Source organism: Lodderomyces beijingensis (assembly GCF_963989305.1).
Source record: "Lodderomyces beijingensis strain CBS 14171 genome assembly, chromosome: 4".
Taxonomy (NCBI): domain Eukaryota; kingdom Fungi; phylum Ascomycota; class Pichiomycetes; order Serinales; family Debaryomycetaceae; genus Lodderomyces; species Lodderomyces beijingensis.
In genome coordinates this window covers 1,025,344-1,042,324 of record NC_089973.1, presented here as the reverse complement: position 1 = coordinate 1,042,324, position 16,981 = coordinate 1,025,344, and the positions used below count along the sequence as shown (strand labels likewise).

General features: G+C 45.7%; 7 protein-coding genes across 7 annotated transcripts; 4 read left to right on the top strand and 3 right to left on the bottom strand. All coding sequences in view use genetic code 12, as the record gives it.

The window, feature by feature from the left end:
- Positions 1-504: 504 nt before the first annotated feature.
- LODBEIA_P34850 (uncharacterized protein) lies at positions 505-1,164 on the top strand (the record flags this gene model as incomplete). Its single annotated transcript, XM_066973600.1, has 1 exon — positions 505-1,164. The coding sequence occupies one exon, from the start codon at positions 505-507 to the stop codon at positions 1,162-1,164; it is 660 nt and encodes a 219-aa protein (XP_066830423.1).
- Positions 1,165-1,282: 118 nt separating this feature from the next.
- LODBEIA_P34840 (uncharacterized protein) lies at positions 1,283-3,349 on the bottom strand (the record flags this gene model as incomplete). Its single annotated transcript, XM_066973599.1, has 1 exon — positions 1,283-3,349. One exon carries the CDS (start codon positions 3,347-3,349, stop codon positions 1,283-1,285), a length of 2,067 nt encoding a protein of 688 aa, XP_066830422.1.
- Positions 3,350-3,912: 563 nt separating this feature from the next.
- LODBEIA_P34830 (uncharacterized protein) lies at positions 3,913-4,629 on the bottom strand (the record flags this gene model as incomplete). Its single annotated transcript, XM_066973598.1, has 1 exon — positions 3,913-4,629. One exon carries the CDS (start codon positions 4,627-4,629, stop codon positions 3,913-3,915), a length of 717 nt encoding a protein of 238 aa, XP_066830421.1.
- Positions 4,630-4,829: 200 nt separating this feature from the next.
- On the top strand, positions 4,830-5,819 carry LODBEIA_P34820 (uncharacterized protein; the record flags this gene model as incomplete). The annotated part of the gene is made up of 1 exon (XM_066973597.1): positions 4,830-5,819. One exon carries the CDS (start codon positions 4,830-4,832, stop codon positions 5,817-5,819), a length of 990 nt encoding a protein of 329 aa, XP_066830420.1.
- A 424-nt stretch (positions 5,820-6,243) lies between these two features.
- LODBEIA_P34810 (uncharacterized protein) lies at positions 6,244-8,937 on the top strand (the record flags this gene model as incomplete). Its single annotated transcript, XM_066973596.1, has 1 exon — positions 6,244-8,937. The coding sequence occupies one exon, from the start codon at positions 6,244-6,246 to the stop codon at positions 8,935-8,937; it is 2,694 nt and encodes an 897-aa protein (XP_066830419.1).
- A 671-nt stretch (positions 8,938-9,608) lies between these two features.
- LODBEIA_P34800 (uncharacterized protein) lies at positions 9,609-13,286 on the top strand (the record flags this gene model as incomplete). The annotated part of the gene is made up of 1 exon (XM_066973595.1): positions 9,609-13,286. One exon carries the CDS (start codon positions 9,609-9,611, stop codon positions 13,284-13,286), a length of 3,678 nt encoding a protein of 1,225 aa, XP_066830418.1.
- A 101-nt stretch (positions 13,287-13,387) lies between these two features.
- LODBEIA_P34790 (uncharacterized protein) lies at positions 13,388-16,684 on the bottom strand (the record flags this gene model as incomplete). Its single annotated transcript, XM_066973593.1, has 1 exon — positions 13,388-16,684. The coding sequence occupies one exon, from the start codon at positions 16,682-16,684 to the stop codon at positions 13,388-13,390; it is 3,297 nt and encodes a 1,098-aa protein (XP_066830417.1).
- Between the last annotated feature and the right edge of the window lie 297 nt (positions 16,685-16,981).

The following is a 16,981-nucleotide window of genomic DNA, read 5'->3' as shown; positions in this document are numbered from 1 at the left end:
CTTTGGAGAACTTCTCGGTATTTTGAACCATTTCTCGTAGCCTGTGAGCGCTGTAGACACCATTTTGATCATGGTTGTGTTTACCCTCTTCGCCATCTTTCTTTGCTTGCCGGGGTGTGTTCTTTTGGTTTTCCGTGGTTGGTGTATGCTGCTGTCCAAGAGGAACGGGTGCAGATTTTTCAAACTATTGAACAGTTGACATTGAGGTTGAGATTTTCGTCGACTTCCCGATTAGGCAGTATCTGTCACTGACTTGACTGACTGGTCTACACGTCCTTTCTGCTTCGAAAATAAACTGTCAAAAGACAAAAGCATGAAATTTTCAAAAGAACACGCTTCAGTTCTCCTATCACCACTACCACCACCACTACTACCAACACTAACTCCATCACTTTCCACATCTCATTCCTTCCTTTGATTCAAGGAATACCAAATAGGATTCAAGTGGCAGAAAAAGTAAACTTTTAGGCTGAACTTATAGCACATTTTTCCTTTATTTCAACGATGCAATCCACGCTATTAAAGCTAGCTTTCTTGTTGCTAGCAGTATTCACCCATCTATCCGCGGCACTCCACATGGACTTGCTAGCATTTACCAACCCGGAACCAGTCTGCATTCGTGACTTTGTGCAAGAGAACCAGATGGTGGTTGTCAACATCCACACCGACGGCCACAAGGATGACGGACAGCGTCTCGATGTCAAGATCACCGATTCCGTGGGTAACAACTATGCCACGAGAAAAAACATTGTAGGCAAGGTTCGCATTGCATTCACTTCGCACAACAATGCTGCTGTTGATATCTGTTTCAGGAACTTTGAGTTGGCTGATTGGAGGAAACACGGCTCGAGAAACTCGCCTGTTCGCGCAGTGGAGTTGGAGATTGAAAGTGGCTCTGCTGCGAGAGATTGGAATGCGTTGCAAGCTAGCGAGAAGTTGAAACCTAACGAGATCGAGTTGAAGAAGATTGAGAGTTTAACTGGTGAAATCGTGCAAGAGTTGCAGTATTTGAAGGCCAGAGAGGAGAGAATGAGAGATACGAACGAGTCTACAAACGCGAGAGTTAAGTGGTTTAGTATCATTATTGTCGTTTGTCTTGTTGGATTGGGTGCTTGGCAGATCCAATACTTGAGACACTATTTCAAAGTGAAACATATCATATAGATTACATGAAACTACATCATTGTTGTTGCGTTGTATATATATATAGGATGTTGTATGTGGGGTTTAAAAATGAAAAAAAATTCTCCTTTTTTTTTTTTGTTTTCCATTTCAATCATCCTCACATGTAGTCTCCAATTGATACATAGTCATCATGGTTTCGAAACCTCGCTTCGTAAATGTCAGCCATCTCTTTTGAAACTTGAAATTTCAAACCTGTTTCCTCGACAGGCTTTTGGCAATGCTTGATATGTCCAAAATATTTCTCGTCGCGTACCGCGTCGCCATCGGCCAATTCGTCGATAACTAATTGATCGGTGCAAATGTCATTGCCAGCGGCTTGGAGATCTTGAAACACCCACATCAAGAGCCATTCGAGTATAAAGTTCAACTTCATCCACGTTTGATAGAATTCGTCAAAGGAACCAAATAGCTCGTTTTCTGTAACCAGGGAGTAAACCAGCGGGTCGTTGATCCATTTCAAGATCAAATCAAGGTTATCGATTTGGTAGGTGTCATCATCAAAGTGGGTTTTCAACTCGAAATCCTCGCTGAGGGAACTTGTGATTCTCCTGAGCAACCCGCTAGAAAGCCTGACCAAGAACATATTTCTATACCTTGCCGGTATCTGTTGCGAGGGGTTTGCTGCCGAAAGATAGAATTCAACGAGGTATCGGTGATCAACATCTTCAAGTTTTTTACAAAGTTCTTTAACGAAAATCAGCGGTTTCAACTGCTCGGCATTACTTCGCCTTCCCAATAGAAACTTGTTGGTCTCCATCATATCGTCAAACGCAAGACTCCAGTAAAAGACAACATTGCAAATCTTGAAACGTAAGTTCATCGAGTCGACATTGTCGTCCGACTGCTCAACGTGCTCCACGTTTTGGCCTCCCCTTCCGTTGCTCGTGGGTCTCTTTTGCTTCCTATTGGCTTCCTTCCTGACAAGTGTCATTTCATGCGGATAACACGCCTCGGGGAATGGAGCCGTTTCTGGAGCTAGCCCGTTCAAAGTGAATTCAACTATGCGATCGTACCACCGCAAACGGGAATGCCCCAAGACCTTTGTCAACCGCAGAAGCAACATGCTATTGCTATCTTCAACTCGCAAGCACGCCAATCGTTTCTTACTTGCTGGGGCCAGATAGAGCCAAAGATAGGGATCGCCAGATGAGAATAGCTGCTGCAACTCAACCACCAAGTTCATTTCAATAACGTCAAAGATTATGCCGAGGTTCTGCGACTGCGCCTCGTAAATTGAATGGCACGCCGTTCGTTCGCCATTGTAGCACAAACTGGATAAGCCCGAGCAGTAGAAGACCCAGTTGATCAATTCCCACAAATTGAATCTGCTCGCACCACCAATCTTGTCCTTGAGCAAAGGCTCATCATAAACTCGTAACCCGTTCCAAGTCTCTGTCGGTCGAGCCGTGATCTTTGCAAGCATGGGTAGTTCCAGATCCTTCAGTGTTTCCTGTGACCCCTGCTGGGCATCCTGCTGAGATTCTACAATACTTGTCGTCACGTCCGCGGTACCGTCCGAGTCAGAGTCGCTAATGGCTATCATTTTGTCTTCCTTTTCTCTCCCACTCTTGTCCAACACCACCCGCCGTCGTTTTGGCTCCGGCTTTTCCAATTTTGCATCTTGCTCGGTCTCTATGGGGGTGTCGACTTTGAAAAAGGCAGTATTCTTTTTCAAGTTGGGTTTCGCGATGAAATCAGAAACACAAGATACTAACAATTCATACAACGGCAGTTTGCTCTGGGTGTTTCTTGCAAGGTTCACGTAATTCTGTAGCACGGCAATACTGCGGCCATTGAGTGGTGACTTATGCAAACAGGCATGGTTGAACAGGTTTGATTTCCGAATGTGTTCAAGAGTTTCTCCAACTCCATTCTTGGTGAATGACTGGGTCGCAGTCCAGTTGGATCGAGACGCCCTCGAGGCCAACGTGAAAACTAGATGTAGCGCTTCCTTCGAGGGGATGGGTAGTAGACTATGCTGCTTCCCGTCAGAGGCGGTGAAACTGTCCTGGGCTCTAAAAGATGCTTCTAAAATCGTGAGGAGGTCATCGAAAACTTCAAAATTGTTTAAAGTGATGCCATCTTCTTTCAAGTCTGGTATTACAGTGTCAATGAACTTTGTCTGCAGCTGATGATATGTCTTTGGATGGAATAGGTCCGACATCGGTAAAACATATGGGGCCTGCCTTGGATTGGCAGTAAAAACACCTTGTTATCGATATCGATATCTCGGGGAAGAGGTTCTGACATTTGCGGAAAAAGAAAACCCATACAAATAGAAACTAATAATGATGCAAGTTGATCGCGTCAGCCGTGATAAGGATATTCACATACCCACACAGAGGGTGTTCACATCCTCCACAGATGATGAATACTACTACAACACGGTAGTAAAGATCAAAAGCAAAAAGAAAGAAAAGAAAGAACTAGAAACTTTTGGGGTGGGTCGAAAGTGATAGCCCTTTGCCCGAGGCAGAAACTCTATCCTGGGGTGCATCTTTTTTATTGCCCTGATCAATGAACATGGACATGAACATGAACGTGAAAGAGAACGGCCCTTCATGATGCTCTTCTCCGCCATCTCGCCGCCGCAACTTGGCCAAGAGCCAGCTTTATTCCTTGATTATTGAACGCGTCATGCTTTTCATAATTTTTCTCCAACAGGACCCAGGACCCAGGTCTCACCCCTCTTGTCCTCTCACTCTCTATCTCGCTCTATCTCTTTGATCAATCAAACTCCCCGATTCTTCCCAAGATCTCTGCAAAATCCTTGATGCCAACACTAGCTCCGCCCAGTTTGAATTCAAAATTGAGCAATCTCTCACGCGAGTCAAGTTTGCAGCAGCCCAACATGTCAATCATAAAACCATCACTTAACCTCTCGCCCGTGTGCTGATCATTATCCAAGTTCAACTGCGTCTTGACCGATTTCAACTGCGGCAACTCCATCTTGAAATTTTCAATGTTCGCAACTTTTGAGCCTGAGTGTTCCAAAAACAACTGCCAGCTTGACTTTATGTGAGCGAAGTTATCTCTAAACTTGACTAGTCGCGTGAGGTTTCGAATCAACTTGTCTATGTCCACTATATCCAAGATTTCCGCGTGCGTTTTCACGGTTGGTGACGTGATGGTGTAGGATTCAAGCATGTCGAAGGTTATGCTCTGCTTGGCGTTGGCTCTGTCGATTGTGCCTGTTTTCGTGCCCATGTGATTATAGTAGTATTCAATTGCTGTTTCAATGTCCCGGACAAACACACGAGGAATCTTGAGTATGCGGAAGACTTGAGGAAGATGAGATAGCCGCAAGTCTTGGTCTTCTTCCTCATCTTTGTCTTCTCCGAGTACATCGGAGTATGCTTCTAGTATCTCATCTTCAATCTCTGGGGTTGGTTGCTCGTATGTTTGCGAGAGTACAAACCGGTCCTTCTTCTTGCGTGGCGGCATAAGCGAAGGATGTGGTGAGATGAGATGGCGGTTTGGGAAAGCAGCTTCAGGTTTCAAGCTTCAGAGGGTATAGAATCGTCGTCGTCATATCTCCGCAAAATCTCCCTCCATTTTTTTCACCAGCGTTCCAATTGTTCTAATCACCGAATTAATAAGCAGATCAACTCCCTCGTTCATCTTTGGCATTATTGACACGAGGGATGCAGTTGCCGTCAGTCAAGACGTCGCTCGTTGACGTGACAGAGAAGATCAAAGATGCACCGTGTCGAATCCTTTTCAAGAACGAATTGGAACAGCCCTCGGGTAGTTTCAAGCTCCGCGGTCTCGGATATCTAGTTGCAAGAAAGATTGCACAAGCACAGCAGCTGGGCAAATCCGACGTTATAGTGTACAGTTCTTCTGGTGGTAATGCGGGTTTGGCTGCTGGTTACGCGGCGCGGTTCTACAAGGTCAAATGCACCGTGGTTTTGCCCAAAGTGTCCAAAGCCAACGTTGTTGAGAAATTAAAGCTGATGGGTGCAGAAGTCATTATTCATGGCAAGCACTGGGGCGAAGCAGATGCACACTTGAGAAATGTGGTGATGGAGCAAGCTGGGGAGAGTGTGGAAAAAATCTACTGTCATCCGTTTGACAACCCGTTGGTTTGGGAAGGGCATAGCAAGATCATCGAGGAGATTTTGGAAGAGCAGCAACTTGCCAACTTTGACAAGGTCCGAGGGGTGATTTGCTCGGTTGGCGGCGGCGGGCTATACAACGGACTAGTTGAAGGCTTGAGAAAGTACAGGGTTCCCGTCTTGGCGATGGAAACCAAACAGGCTCCGACCTTCAACGAGGCTGCGAGTCGCGGAGAGGTTGTCCACCTCGACAGTGTCGACACCTTGGCCAACTCCCTCGGCTCCCCTTACCTTGCCGCCAAAGCACTCGAGAACTACAAGAGCCACCCCACGTACCTCGGGATGATTGACGACTTGGATGCCGCGCAGGCTACAGTCGATCTCTACGACGACTTTGGCCTTTTGGTGGAACCTGCCTGCGGGGCGTCGGCTGCTGCCGTCCTTCGAAAAAACCAGCTCCCACGATACTTTCCTGACTTGCAACCCGATGAGATCCTCATAGTGATTATCTGCGGCGGGTCGGGGATAAACGAGGAGATTATAGAGCAATATAGAGGCTTGTTAAAGCAAAAATGATAGACTTTAGATAGACAAGGACCATGCTTGTCCTCACGCCGCAAACTTGCCGGCGCCCGTGGGGGTTGCTTGTAGAAGCAATCTCCCGTGCCCGTGCCCGTGCTTGTTCATGTCATTCTTCACATGAATCTCTCAACAGAAAATATGCCACCCTCGCCCTTCCGTCAACTTTGCTTACTATTTCTCCTGACCGGCTTTAACTCCTCCCCTCTAACGTCGATACTACCGCCAGCAGGAAAACTACAGGAACGAAGACCAACTAAACAACCAGCAGCATACTCCATCTTTTCCTTTCCCAGAATCAATTTCATATCCGGTTTCCATTTCGTTTTAATTGCAACAGCAGTTTTGGAGCCGCTTTCCACCCCTGGGTCTTTTTTTTTTCCTTGCTTGAAGGTTGCTGCTGAGATTGAGTTACCCCGCAATGTCAAGCATATCGAGCACATGGTTTGGTTATTGGAGTAGGAATCAAGTCACCAACGACGATGCAGGTCCGGATGCGAATGCGGATGCGAATGGGCCCAGTCAAACAGACTTGAACGCTGCCGAAGGGCCAGAGCAAAAGCCTGCCAGTGCCCCGGCGGCTGACGGTGAGGCGCTGAACTTGCCAGCCAAGAGAAAAGTATCGAATAGCTCTGCAGAGTTGCCACTGGCCGGTTTAAAGAGAAAATTGTCTTCTGTGTCCTTGTCGTCCAAGAGATCGGCAAATTGGCTGCTATGGAGGAAAGATGTTGCGACGCAGCAGCTCCAGGACGATAAACAGAACGAGATTGTAGAAGACGAAGAACGAGAAGATCACAATGACGAAGATGTCGATAATGGAGATGATATTACTGCTGATGATAACGGGGACGAAGTTGACGACCATGTCACGAACAACCCCTCCAATAATAATGGCACTAGCAGTAGTAACCTTGCGTTTGGCAACAACGGCAGAAAGGGCCTTAGTTGGCTCTGGACAGGCACAAGCAACAATGTCACCAGCCCCGAGGTTCTGGCCAAGTCAACTTCCGGCGAAGGTGAGCAACTGGGCACAAAAGATAAGGATAAAGAAAAAGATAGAGATAGAGAAAAAGATAGAGAAAAAGAAAGAGAAAGAGACGAAACCAGGCTAGAAGATGTAAAGAAAGACGAAACCAAACGGGAGAAAATAGTCAGTGCTGCAAACACGATTGTCAACTCTACACCCTCGCTACTACCTGCAAAGCAGGATCTTCTTTTAAATGGAACAAAGAAAAACTCCCAAGAGTCGCAGGCTGACGATGCTGTGCTTTACAAGCCTCACGACAAGACTGCCCAGTTCAACAAAATCAACACCCACAAGAATGAGGACCTCAAGGAGAATACCATAGTGCCCGCATGGAGCACGTGCCTACCCCAGGCACACCAGGGCCATTTCTTCCACTCTTCTTCAACCTCGAACCAGAATAATGCCAACCAGACCATCAAGACAGACTTGACCAACTGGAAGCAGTTTTTGAACCAGATATCAAACAAGTTTGGATTCCATACGGGTCCTCTCTCGGACGCAGATAGCAATTTGCTGAACAAGAGCGATAAAGTTGAAAAAGAGTTTGGCTTGTTGTATGAACGCTCGTATAAGCTCTATGGGAAATCGTTGGCTCTCCTACCGGAGGAAAAGAGAGCTTGTTTGCCAAATTACAACAAGTACTACACCAGCATCGAGGAGGACCCGCACCACCTTCATCACCACCACGCCTCGATGCCAACTCAATTTGAAGAAGACCAATCCGATCCCAACTCGATATCAATAACAAACGACGCCATGGGGAACCTCTTGATCAACAGCAATAAAGGAAACAAGCGGAAAGCATTGCACCAGGCGCTTAATGCAGAAATTGTCAACCGCAAGTCCCTTGAACCGTTGAAAAAGATCAAGAATATCTTGATCATTGGTGTCCACGGGTTTTTCCCAACCAAGATGATTCGTCCGCTCATTGGAGCACCCAAGGGCACGTCTTTGAAATTTGCTAATGAAGCTGAAAAAGCGGTGATTCGATATTGCATTGAAAACAACTTGATCACAGAAGACGAGTCAAATATCAGTATTCAGAAAATCGCCTTGGAAAAAGAAGGCAAGATCTTTGACAGGGTTCATTTCTTTACCGAGATCCTCCAAAAATGGGAAAAGGAATTGAATAATGCCGATTTCATCTTTATAGCTTCTCATTCTCAGGGTTGTGTTGTTTCCATAATACTATTGGCCAGGTTAATAAGAATGGGTATACTCAAGGACCCGATTCATAAACGTATTGGCTTATTAGGAATGGCGGGCATCAACAACGGGCCGTTTTATGGAGCTGACAAGTCATTTTTCATGAAGGCATATTCTGCAATCGAGCATGATTCAATGAATGAGTTGTTTGAGTTGACCAAGTTTGATAGTCCTCAATCGTTGGTTTATAAAGAATCGATACAGACAGTCATCAATGTCAATGTCAAGATTTGCTTTATTGGCTCGATAAATGACCAGTTGGTTCCATTGTATTCGGCGTTGGCATCACATGTGTTCCACCCCAACATTTACCGCGCATGCTATCTTGACTATATGTCAATGACGCCTAAATTTATCGAAAAATTGGTTGCCATGTGCACCCAGTTGTTGAATTTGGGCTTTTTCGATAACAACGTGGTTAAGGAATTGAGTACTTCCTTGGCTGGACCATTAACTGGAGGCGGACATTCCAAGATCTACAATGATGGCAAAGTTTACGATCTTGGCATCAAGTTTGCGCTTGACACGGACGACTTGGTCATACCCCACGAAGGGAAAATCGATTACGACGACTTTGAAAATAGCGAGTTGCCAGTGTCGAATCAAGTCTATATCAAGGAGTACAACGTGGGCAAGATCGGCACCAATCCATTTATATTGCCCTGGTGTTTGAGAGGCCTACTATTCAACGTGGAAAAGAACTGGCCCGATCGACACGATGGCGAAAGCAACGGGGCATTGGCAAGAAAAGGCGTTAATGGCAATAGTGGATTCGTTGAAGTTCACGATCTATATGAGATTTTCGAACATTGGAAGCCCGACACAAAGATTTACAAAGATTTGAAATTCAGATTGAACGGGTTTCGAGCTAGTAAATTATGAAAATGAGCTTCCTGACTGGGATTTTCTTTCCGTTCCCTCGATAGTGGTGTCTCAGATTTCAGGAAGAACTCAACCCATAATGTCTGGTATTTTTTTTTTTTTGTTTTTTACATGGAATAGATTATATTGGCTGTATATATATATAAAGATATACAAGAAAACAAGCAGAGGTGACGGTGCTTTGCATGTGGTCTCTGCATCAAATGGGGTTGAATGAAGTGCATGGCATGGATACATCTCGCTGATGTTTCCCACGGAGTCACGTGCACACCTCTGAACGCGTAAAGCGTGAAAAAACGAAAAACACCACCGGGACTAAAAAGACACACATTTCAAGTGAAAACATAGAGACCTGGCTGTCATTTCCACTCCCTTCCGTCAAAACCAGACAATACCAGAATCCACACGATTGTATAACATATCCGGGGAACTCTTGGCTGCTTTGACTTGAGCTGAAAGAAAAAAGCTGAACCCTTTTTCATCCTCTCCACACTGACATCCCCCCCCCCCCCCGATATTTGCAGCAACTTCATTTCACAAGTCAATCCATAGATCCCCCACCCGACACACTTACACACACAGAGTTACACCTGACTTTGAGGATGAATAGCGATGCAAGGGAACTGACGGATGATCCAGGCAGCAAGACACCTAGCCGAAGATCCACGACCATGACACCTCAAGACAACGCTAGACTTTGCAATCTCATAATACTGCCATCCGCGTTCACCGAGATCTGCGAGCAGTTCCCACACATCCCACCAGCTGAGTTGTCCACCTTCCTCATCAACAAGTACAAGCGGGAAGGCGGCGCCGAAGCAGATACTGACAAGTCCACGCTGCTTATACTACGCAGAAAGCTATATTCGCACCAGAAACTATACGGGCATGAGAATGTGCCTCTTGAAACCGGCCTACACGAAGAATCCAAGCTTGCGACGGATAAGCTCATTGACCAATTGCAGCGGTTGCGATGGCGTGCGCGAGATCTTGAACTGTTTATCGCGGCGATGCATCACGATTTGACCAAGTCGGGACTCGCGAGGCTATTTCCTCGAATGCCGGTCGATAAACTAATTAGCGATGTTGTGGGATTGAAAAAGTGTTGTGATTTTGGTTTATCTGCAAGGGAATTGGAGCTACTTGAAACGAGAAATGGTGATTTGGTGGAGGAGGAGTTGTTTCTTCGTTCGTTGCCTACGTTGCATAAACAGGGCTTTGGCGTGGGAACACATCGAGATTTGGATTCGCTGAGGAATAGAAATGGAAAGGAAAAAGAAAAAGAAAAGGATGTGTTTGAGACTGAAATTGAAATCGAGACGCCGCTGGATCTGAAACTGGCGGCGAATGAAATGAGTCTGGGTGGAAGCAAAAAGAAACCCGCAATGGCATCAAGCCAAAAGAGGAAAAGACTGGCGTTTGAAGAGTTTATGCAAGATAAAAAACAATTGCGCAATTTAAAACTTTGCATCCTGGTGGACTTGACTCGCGAAACTTTGAGTGAATATTTTCCCGATTTCGAGATTGAAGAAGTGTGCCAGTATATATCGACTCATGCGGCATTTGACAAGGGCAAACTAACTCGGAATGAAAAAGAACTGATAACGAAATACATCAAGGATGGAATGGCAGTGGAAGACATTTATGACCAATTCCCGCTCCGCGAGCAAGAATTGATTGATTCGGAATATAATCGATTAAAGTATGTTAGTAGCAGAAGGAGGCATTTCAAGAATACGGAGGAGAAGTTAATCTACGAGGCTGGTATGGCTATTGAAAGTAAATCGAGCACATCCACGAGCACCACAACGAACACATTCACAACCACTGGCACAACCACTGGGTTATCCACTGGCGCAACCACGGGCACTCCAGCACGGCATGGCAAGCATGACATTACCTTTGCCAGTTTACAGGAAATGGAACAGATGGTGAGCAAGGTTTCCAGGCCGCACAAGGTCCTCACGCAAGAAGAGAAGGCTGAACAAGCTCAAAGGCAGCGAGAGCGCGAGGTCTTGAAACAAAAACTAAAGGCGGAGCAAGCTGAGAAACGCAGGTTGAATCGAGAACGGGCTTTGCTTGATGGGAGCTACGCCAAAAAAAGGTCGCTAGCGCCCATAAACCAAGGCTTGATCATGGAATTGGTTGCTGCCCAAAAACATTTTGAAAGCGTCACTGGTGACCGTCAAAGTCTTGAAGAAGGAGCCAAGCGGAAAACCATCCCGGTCAAGAAATTCTCGCCGGAGGATCACGTATCTAAAAAGACATGGAGCAGACAAGCCAAGAAGATTGCAATAAGGCAGAAGTTGGAAAAGGAAAGGCTAGCTAAAGAAGAACAATCAAAACAAAAGATTAACAAGAAAAAGAAGAATAGGGCAAATAACAAGAGACGTAAAGTCTTGTCTCCTAGCTTGGATGAAGAAGAGTTGTCTTGGACTACTACCACCACCACTACTCCTGAATACGACGAGACACAGCCACCGACACCCGTCACGGAGCTGGAGGTTGAAGAATACCACATCTCACCTTACGATCCACCAGATATCAACTCGGATACTTTATTCGATATTGAAAACCGTAGGTTCTTTATCGATGAGATATACCAGGCAACCCCGCAACTTCCCGAGTTGAAGTTTAGAACACGCAACTTGGAAGTGGGAGAATCGGCAAAGGATGCCATGACCAATGATGATGAGCTGATTCTTTACGATGACGAATTGGGGGCACATGTCATTGGAAGCCATGAACGATGCTATAAAGATTACCCCATTTCGTTCCCGCAGTATCTTGTGCCAGGTACGCGTCAATTGAATCATCTCAATAGTGTCAAAGTGAGATTCTTGCTATACCCTGAACATTGCGAATCGTACGTCTTGGCCGCGCCCAAGGACAATGAATTGGACCCCGTCCACGAAATCATCAAACTATTCATGCTTCATTACGCGCTTTATTTCTCCCACTCGGACGTGATCAAGAAAGTCATCAATGAGTTTAGTGGCACTTTGGAGCAAGCCGTTGAGGAGAACGATTTTGCCGAGTTTATCTATGTCATTGACAAATGGAACAAGTTGATGTTGTACTTGTCCCCCAATACTAAATCCGTGGAGAAGATCATCAGGGAAGACAAGGTCGATATCAATGAAGGAGCCAAGATGTGTCTAAACCACGCCGAGATCCGCGTCCCCAAGTTGGAAGATTTGGATTTGGAAACGTTTTACAGTGAGATTTGCTATGAGTCTACAAGTCCCTTTTTCCACATGGTCAAAGTTGAATCTACCCCCAGTAGTGATGGTGATGGTGATGATGGTGATGACGATGGTAAAGATGTTGTGGTGGTCGATGAAAATGCCGACATTTCAATTTGCAACGTTGAACCACCCACGAATGTCGAAGATCGACCAACCCACATCCGTCCCGAGAATTACGTTTGCGATTTTTACAGGCGACTCAAGCTGAAGTCGCTGCTTTCCAGATACACTATTCAACAATTGCTACTTCGAGTTTACGCCCGGATAGTTTCAACTGACTCGCGCAAGCTACGTTCGTACAAGGCATTCACTGCTGAAGTCTATGGCGAATTGTTGCCCTCATTCACAAGCGAAGTTTTGGAAAAAGTCCAGCTTCGACCAGGACAAAAATTCTACGACTTGGGTTCTGGTGTTGGCAATACCACTTTCCAAGCAGCCTTGGAATTTGGCGCCGTTGCTGGTGGATGTGAATTGATGCAGCATGCATCGATGCTAACCAGTTTGCAAGAGAATCTCATCCGTCGCCATTTGGCCTGTTTTGGCATCAAGCCGCTCGAGTTGAAGTTTGCCCTTGGTCAATCCTTTGTCAACAATGAAAAAGTCAAGCTGGACTGTTTGGATTGCGACGTGCTTATCATTAACAACTATTTGTTTGATGGAGAATTGAATGACGCGGTAGGTAAGTTGCTAGTGGGGTTGAAGACGGGCACCAAGGTTATCAGTTTGAGGAACTTTATCAGTCCTCGGTACCGGGCTACTTTCGATACCGTTTTCGATTACTTTAGCGTCAGCAAACATGAAATGAGCGACTACATGAGTGTCAGCTGGACTGCCAACAAGGTGCCTTACTACATCAGCATCGTGGAGGACACTATTAGACCTGAGTATTTGGGGAGAGAGTACCATGAGAGCAGCAGCAACACCACCACCACCACCACCACCACCATTAGCTATCATAGCGACCGCTCGAAATCGGCTAGTCCGCCTTATGGGTTGAGGGATGAGTTACTGGGTCCTGGATCTGGGTCGGCACTGCATGACGATGTGCTGACGCCTCCAACTGAACATAACTCGGAGCCCGAAACTGAAAAAAACGAATAACGCCATCACTCGCAGTAATATTAGAAAAAATTGTAACAAAAATTAAAATTAATATAAATGTATATATATTGTATGTCTAATACACATCGTCAAAAAAAGTATCAAATTAATTTTCTTTTTTTCTTCTTCTTTGTTTTATTCTCGGGAGTTTCATCTGATTCCAGAGGCGTCCGCTTGCTTGGAGTAGGGACAAGTGAAGATGGTTCGACTGAATTCATCCTTGATCCATTAGCGGAGTTGCCATTCGCCAATTTTTTCCTTCCCTTGACACCAGTCAGCGGCACGCCACCATCGGCTTCACGTTTCAACGCCAATAGTAGCGTCGTGACGCGTCGCCCCAATTCCTGTGGCGTGCGCGACTGGAAATACCAGTCGAATTTGAAAATGTCCGACTCGCTAATCTCGCGCTTGATCTTGAAGCTCAATCGCTCGTCAAAAATGCCGAACTTGTAGACGCAATTGAGCAAGAACTTATCCTCGGCTTTAGAATAGATGCGCTTGGAGTTATTGGGCGGGTACACAATCACCAAGTCCTCCATCGGGTCCTGTAAATTTTCAATTTTCGCAGCGAGCAAATTCTGCTGGAACTGCAATTTTTCATGCTTCTTTTCCAGGGCTTCGATTTGAGCAATGTATTTTTCGTAGCCGTCAATCTGCTTGTACTTGTCCCAGAACGCAAGCGCGTATCGTTCCACTTCGCGTCGTGACTTGTTGAGCTTGCCAGCAGAGTTTCGACCTAGCGATTTGGAGATTTTGGCGTATGCGTCACGGCCATAACGAGCGGTGCCATGGATGAAATTGGTAAAATCGCGTCGAGACCAGTTGTAGAAAGATTCAGCAAGAAGTTGATCTTTGCGTTGAAGTTCTTCTTCCGTTAGTGGTTTGGCTTTATCGATTTTCTGTTGTTCCTTGTGGCGTTTCTGCTCGCGTGATAGATCAGGTTTATCCTCTTCAATCATAAACTCTTCATCCGAGTCGCCAAAGTCATCTAGCGAGTATTGGAAATTGATTTCCTTTTTGTAGGCAAGTTGCTCCTTTTCCAAGAGATCTTCGAGCCCTGGAGGGAAAAATTGGTGGTTCTGAGGTATTAGTTGCTTAGGTGCCTTGGGTTTCACCACAACTTGCTTGACGACTTTCTCCTTTGGCACAGGCGGCGGTGCTTTTAGCACATCCTTGTAGTAGTTGTCTACGGAATAAGTTTGCTCTTTGCGGACTCGTTTTGTCGGGTTGATCCAGCTGAACCCCAAGCCGTTGTTTTCCTTTTTGGCGAAATTTGTACCGTTCCATTGATAAGCAGAGCCATCCGAGGTGAAATTTTGCAAATCTTCCAAACCCAACTTGTTGAATTTCTCATTCATGGTCTTGGTCTTTTCGGCACCTCGTTCCAAGACCTTGTCAATGTCATCGTCCAACAAGTCGGCCGCCGCGTTGCCACCTTCAAACACATTCTTGGCACCATGCTGAATCATTTCTATCAAATCGTCCTTGGAGTTTCCCACTGTGTTGTTGGTATTGGACTGATGTCGCCCCTGTTGGATCACCAACTGGTCTAATCTTAATTTCTGAGCTGCTCTCTCCAACACTTTTTCTTCAATAGCATTTTCAGTGACAAATCTATACACTTTGACTTGCTTCTTTTGTCCTATTCTATGAGCTCTGTCCATTGCTTGCAAGTCGGCTTGCGGATTCCAATCGGAGTCGTATAAAATGACAATGTCTGCCGAAGTTAAATTGATACCTAAACCACCAGCTCGTGTTGTTAACAAGAATAAAAACTTGGACGAGTCAGGAGCATTGTAGTCGTCGATGGCTTCAATACGATCCTCGTGAGATGTGGAACCGTCGATTCGGCAGTACTCGTATTCTCGTAGGTAGCAATAATCTTCAAGAATGTCCAATACACGAGACATTTGTGAAAAAATTAGCACTCGGCTCCCTTCCTTTTGGAATTTCTTCAACATCTTATCGAGAATCACCATTTTGCCCGAGTTAAACACTAGATGCTCGTCAGTTGTATAGGGGGGTCCAGGTTCGGCACCATCAAACAAATAAGGGTGGTTGCAGCATTTCCTCAATTGCATGACAATATTGAGAAGTCTCGTTTTACCTTCTCGTTTCCCCACGACCCCGTTGACGGCGTCGATATCCTTCTCCAACAACTTTCGGTACCACTCCAATTGCATATTGGACATGCCCGTGTACACGTTGGACTCTATCTTGGGCAATAGCGATTTTTCAACGTCGGCCTTCACTCTTCGAAGCAAAAAGGGACTTAGAAGCTGATGTAGCTCCTGGATGATTTTATCCTGTTCTTCCTGCTTATCCTTTTCTTCGACATTGTCACCTCCGTTTTGTTGATCAAAAGTCTCATCAAACTGCTCCGAGTCGCCAAAGACGTCGGGGAGAAGGAAATTTAACAATGCCCAGAGCTCGTGCAAGTTGTTCTGCAAGGGAGTTCCCGTGATCAACAACCGATTTCGCGAATAAAACAACCGGATTATCTGCGATAATGAGCTTTGTTCGTTTTTGATGCGATGAGCTTCGTCAACCACAATATACTCCCATCGAAACTTTTTCAAGGCACTCTTTTCCCTCAAGACCATCTCAAATGAAGTGATCAACACATCAAATTGCGCGGTATAGAGTTTCTCTTTGATTAGAATGTTTCTTTCCTCCTTGTCGCCCTGTAGCACAACCACGTTGACCTCGGGTGTCCATTTGGCAAATTCTCTTCTCCAGTTGTCCAATGTGGACTTTGGCACAATGATGATGAACGGGCCGTCAATGTGCTTGATGTTTCTCAAGTAGCCCAAGAACGAGATGGTTTGAAGAGTTTTACCCAAGCCCATTTCGTCAGCAAGGATCCCACTCAATCGGTTCTCGTATAACGAGATGAGCCAGTTCAAACCTTCAATCTGGTATTCTCTTAGCTTGCCCTCGTGCACGTACAGGGGCGACTCCGTCATTACCGTGTGCTGGTTCTCTTTGTCGTCTTCGTTTTCCTCATCGTGCAACAATTCGGCGTCTTCTTCCTTTTCCGTTTTCCTTCTTCGAGAACCGGATTTTCGCTTCTTTTTGGATAACTCTTGGAACGAGCGCTTGCTGTCGATTTCGCGGACCCGTTTCTTGAACTCTGGGTCCTTGGACGCGTTCAAGTCGATAAACTTTCTGAAAATCGAGCTCAAGCCCAACAAATACTGGAATCGTTTCGTAGCATCGTCCTTATCTCTTGCATACGCGTGTTTGGCATCCACCTCCAATAGAAACCGCTTGACTCTTGCCTGCGGCGACTCCTCCTCCTCCTCCTCCTCCTCCTCCTCCTCCCCCTCCTTCAGTTTACGAGTATGGGCCGAGCTCTGCTCATTGGCCTGCTGCTGTGCTGCCGCTTCTCTCGCCATTTAGTTCTCCTTGTTGTTGTTGTTCAAGTGGCGGAAGTGAAATCAATCTGGAAAGTTAGCCTAGGTGAAAAAAAAAGTGCTGCAAAAAAAAGAAGAAAAAAAAAAAAAGGCAAATCAGCTCCTCCAGTAGGTTCTAGATGAGGATCCAAGGTAGATATAAGACAGTCCCGGGAGTATAGCAAGCCCTGGCAGACAAGAAGTAGCAGTCCGGTTGATTTCAATTATAAAAGGGGAAAAAAAAATTTGGTTGCTAGATTTTGTAGGTGGAAATGGGAGATTGTTCTCTCTGACGAGATC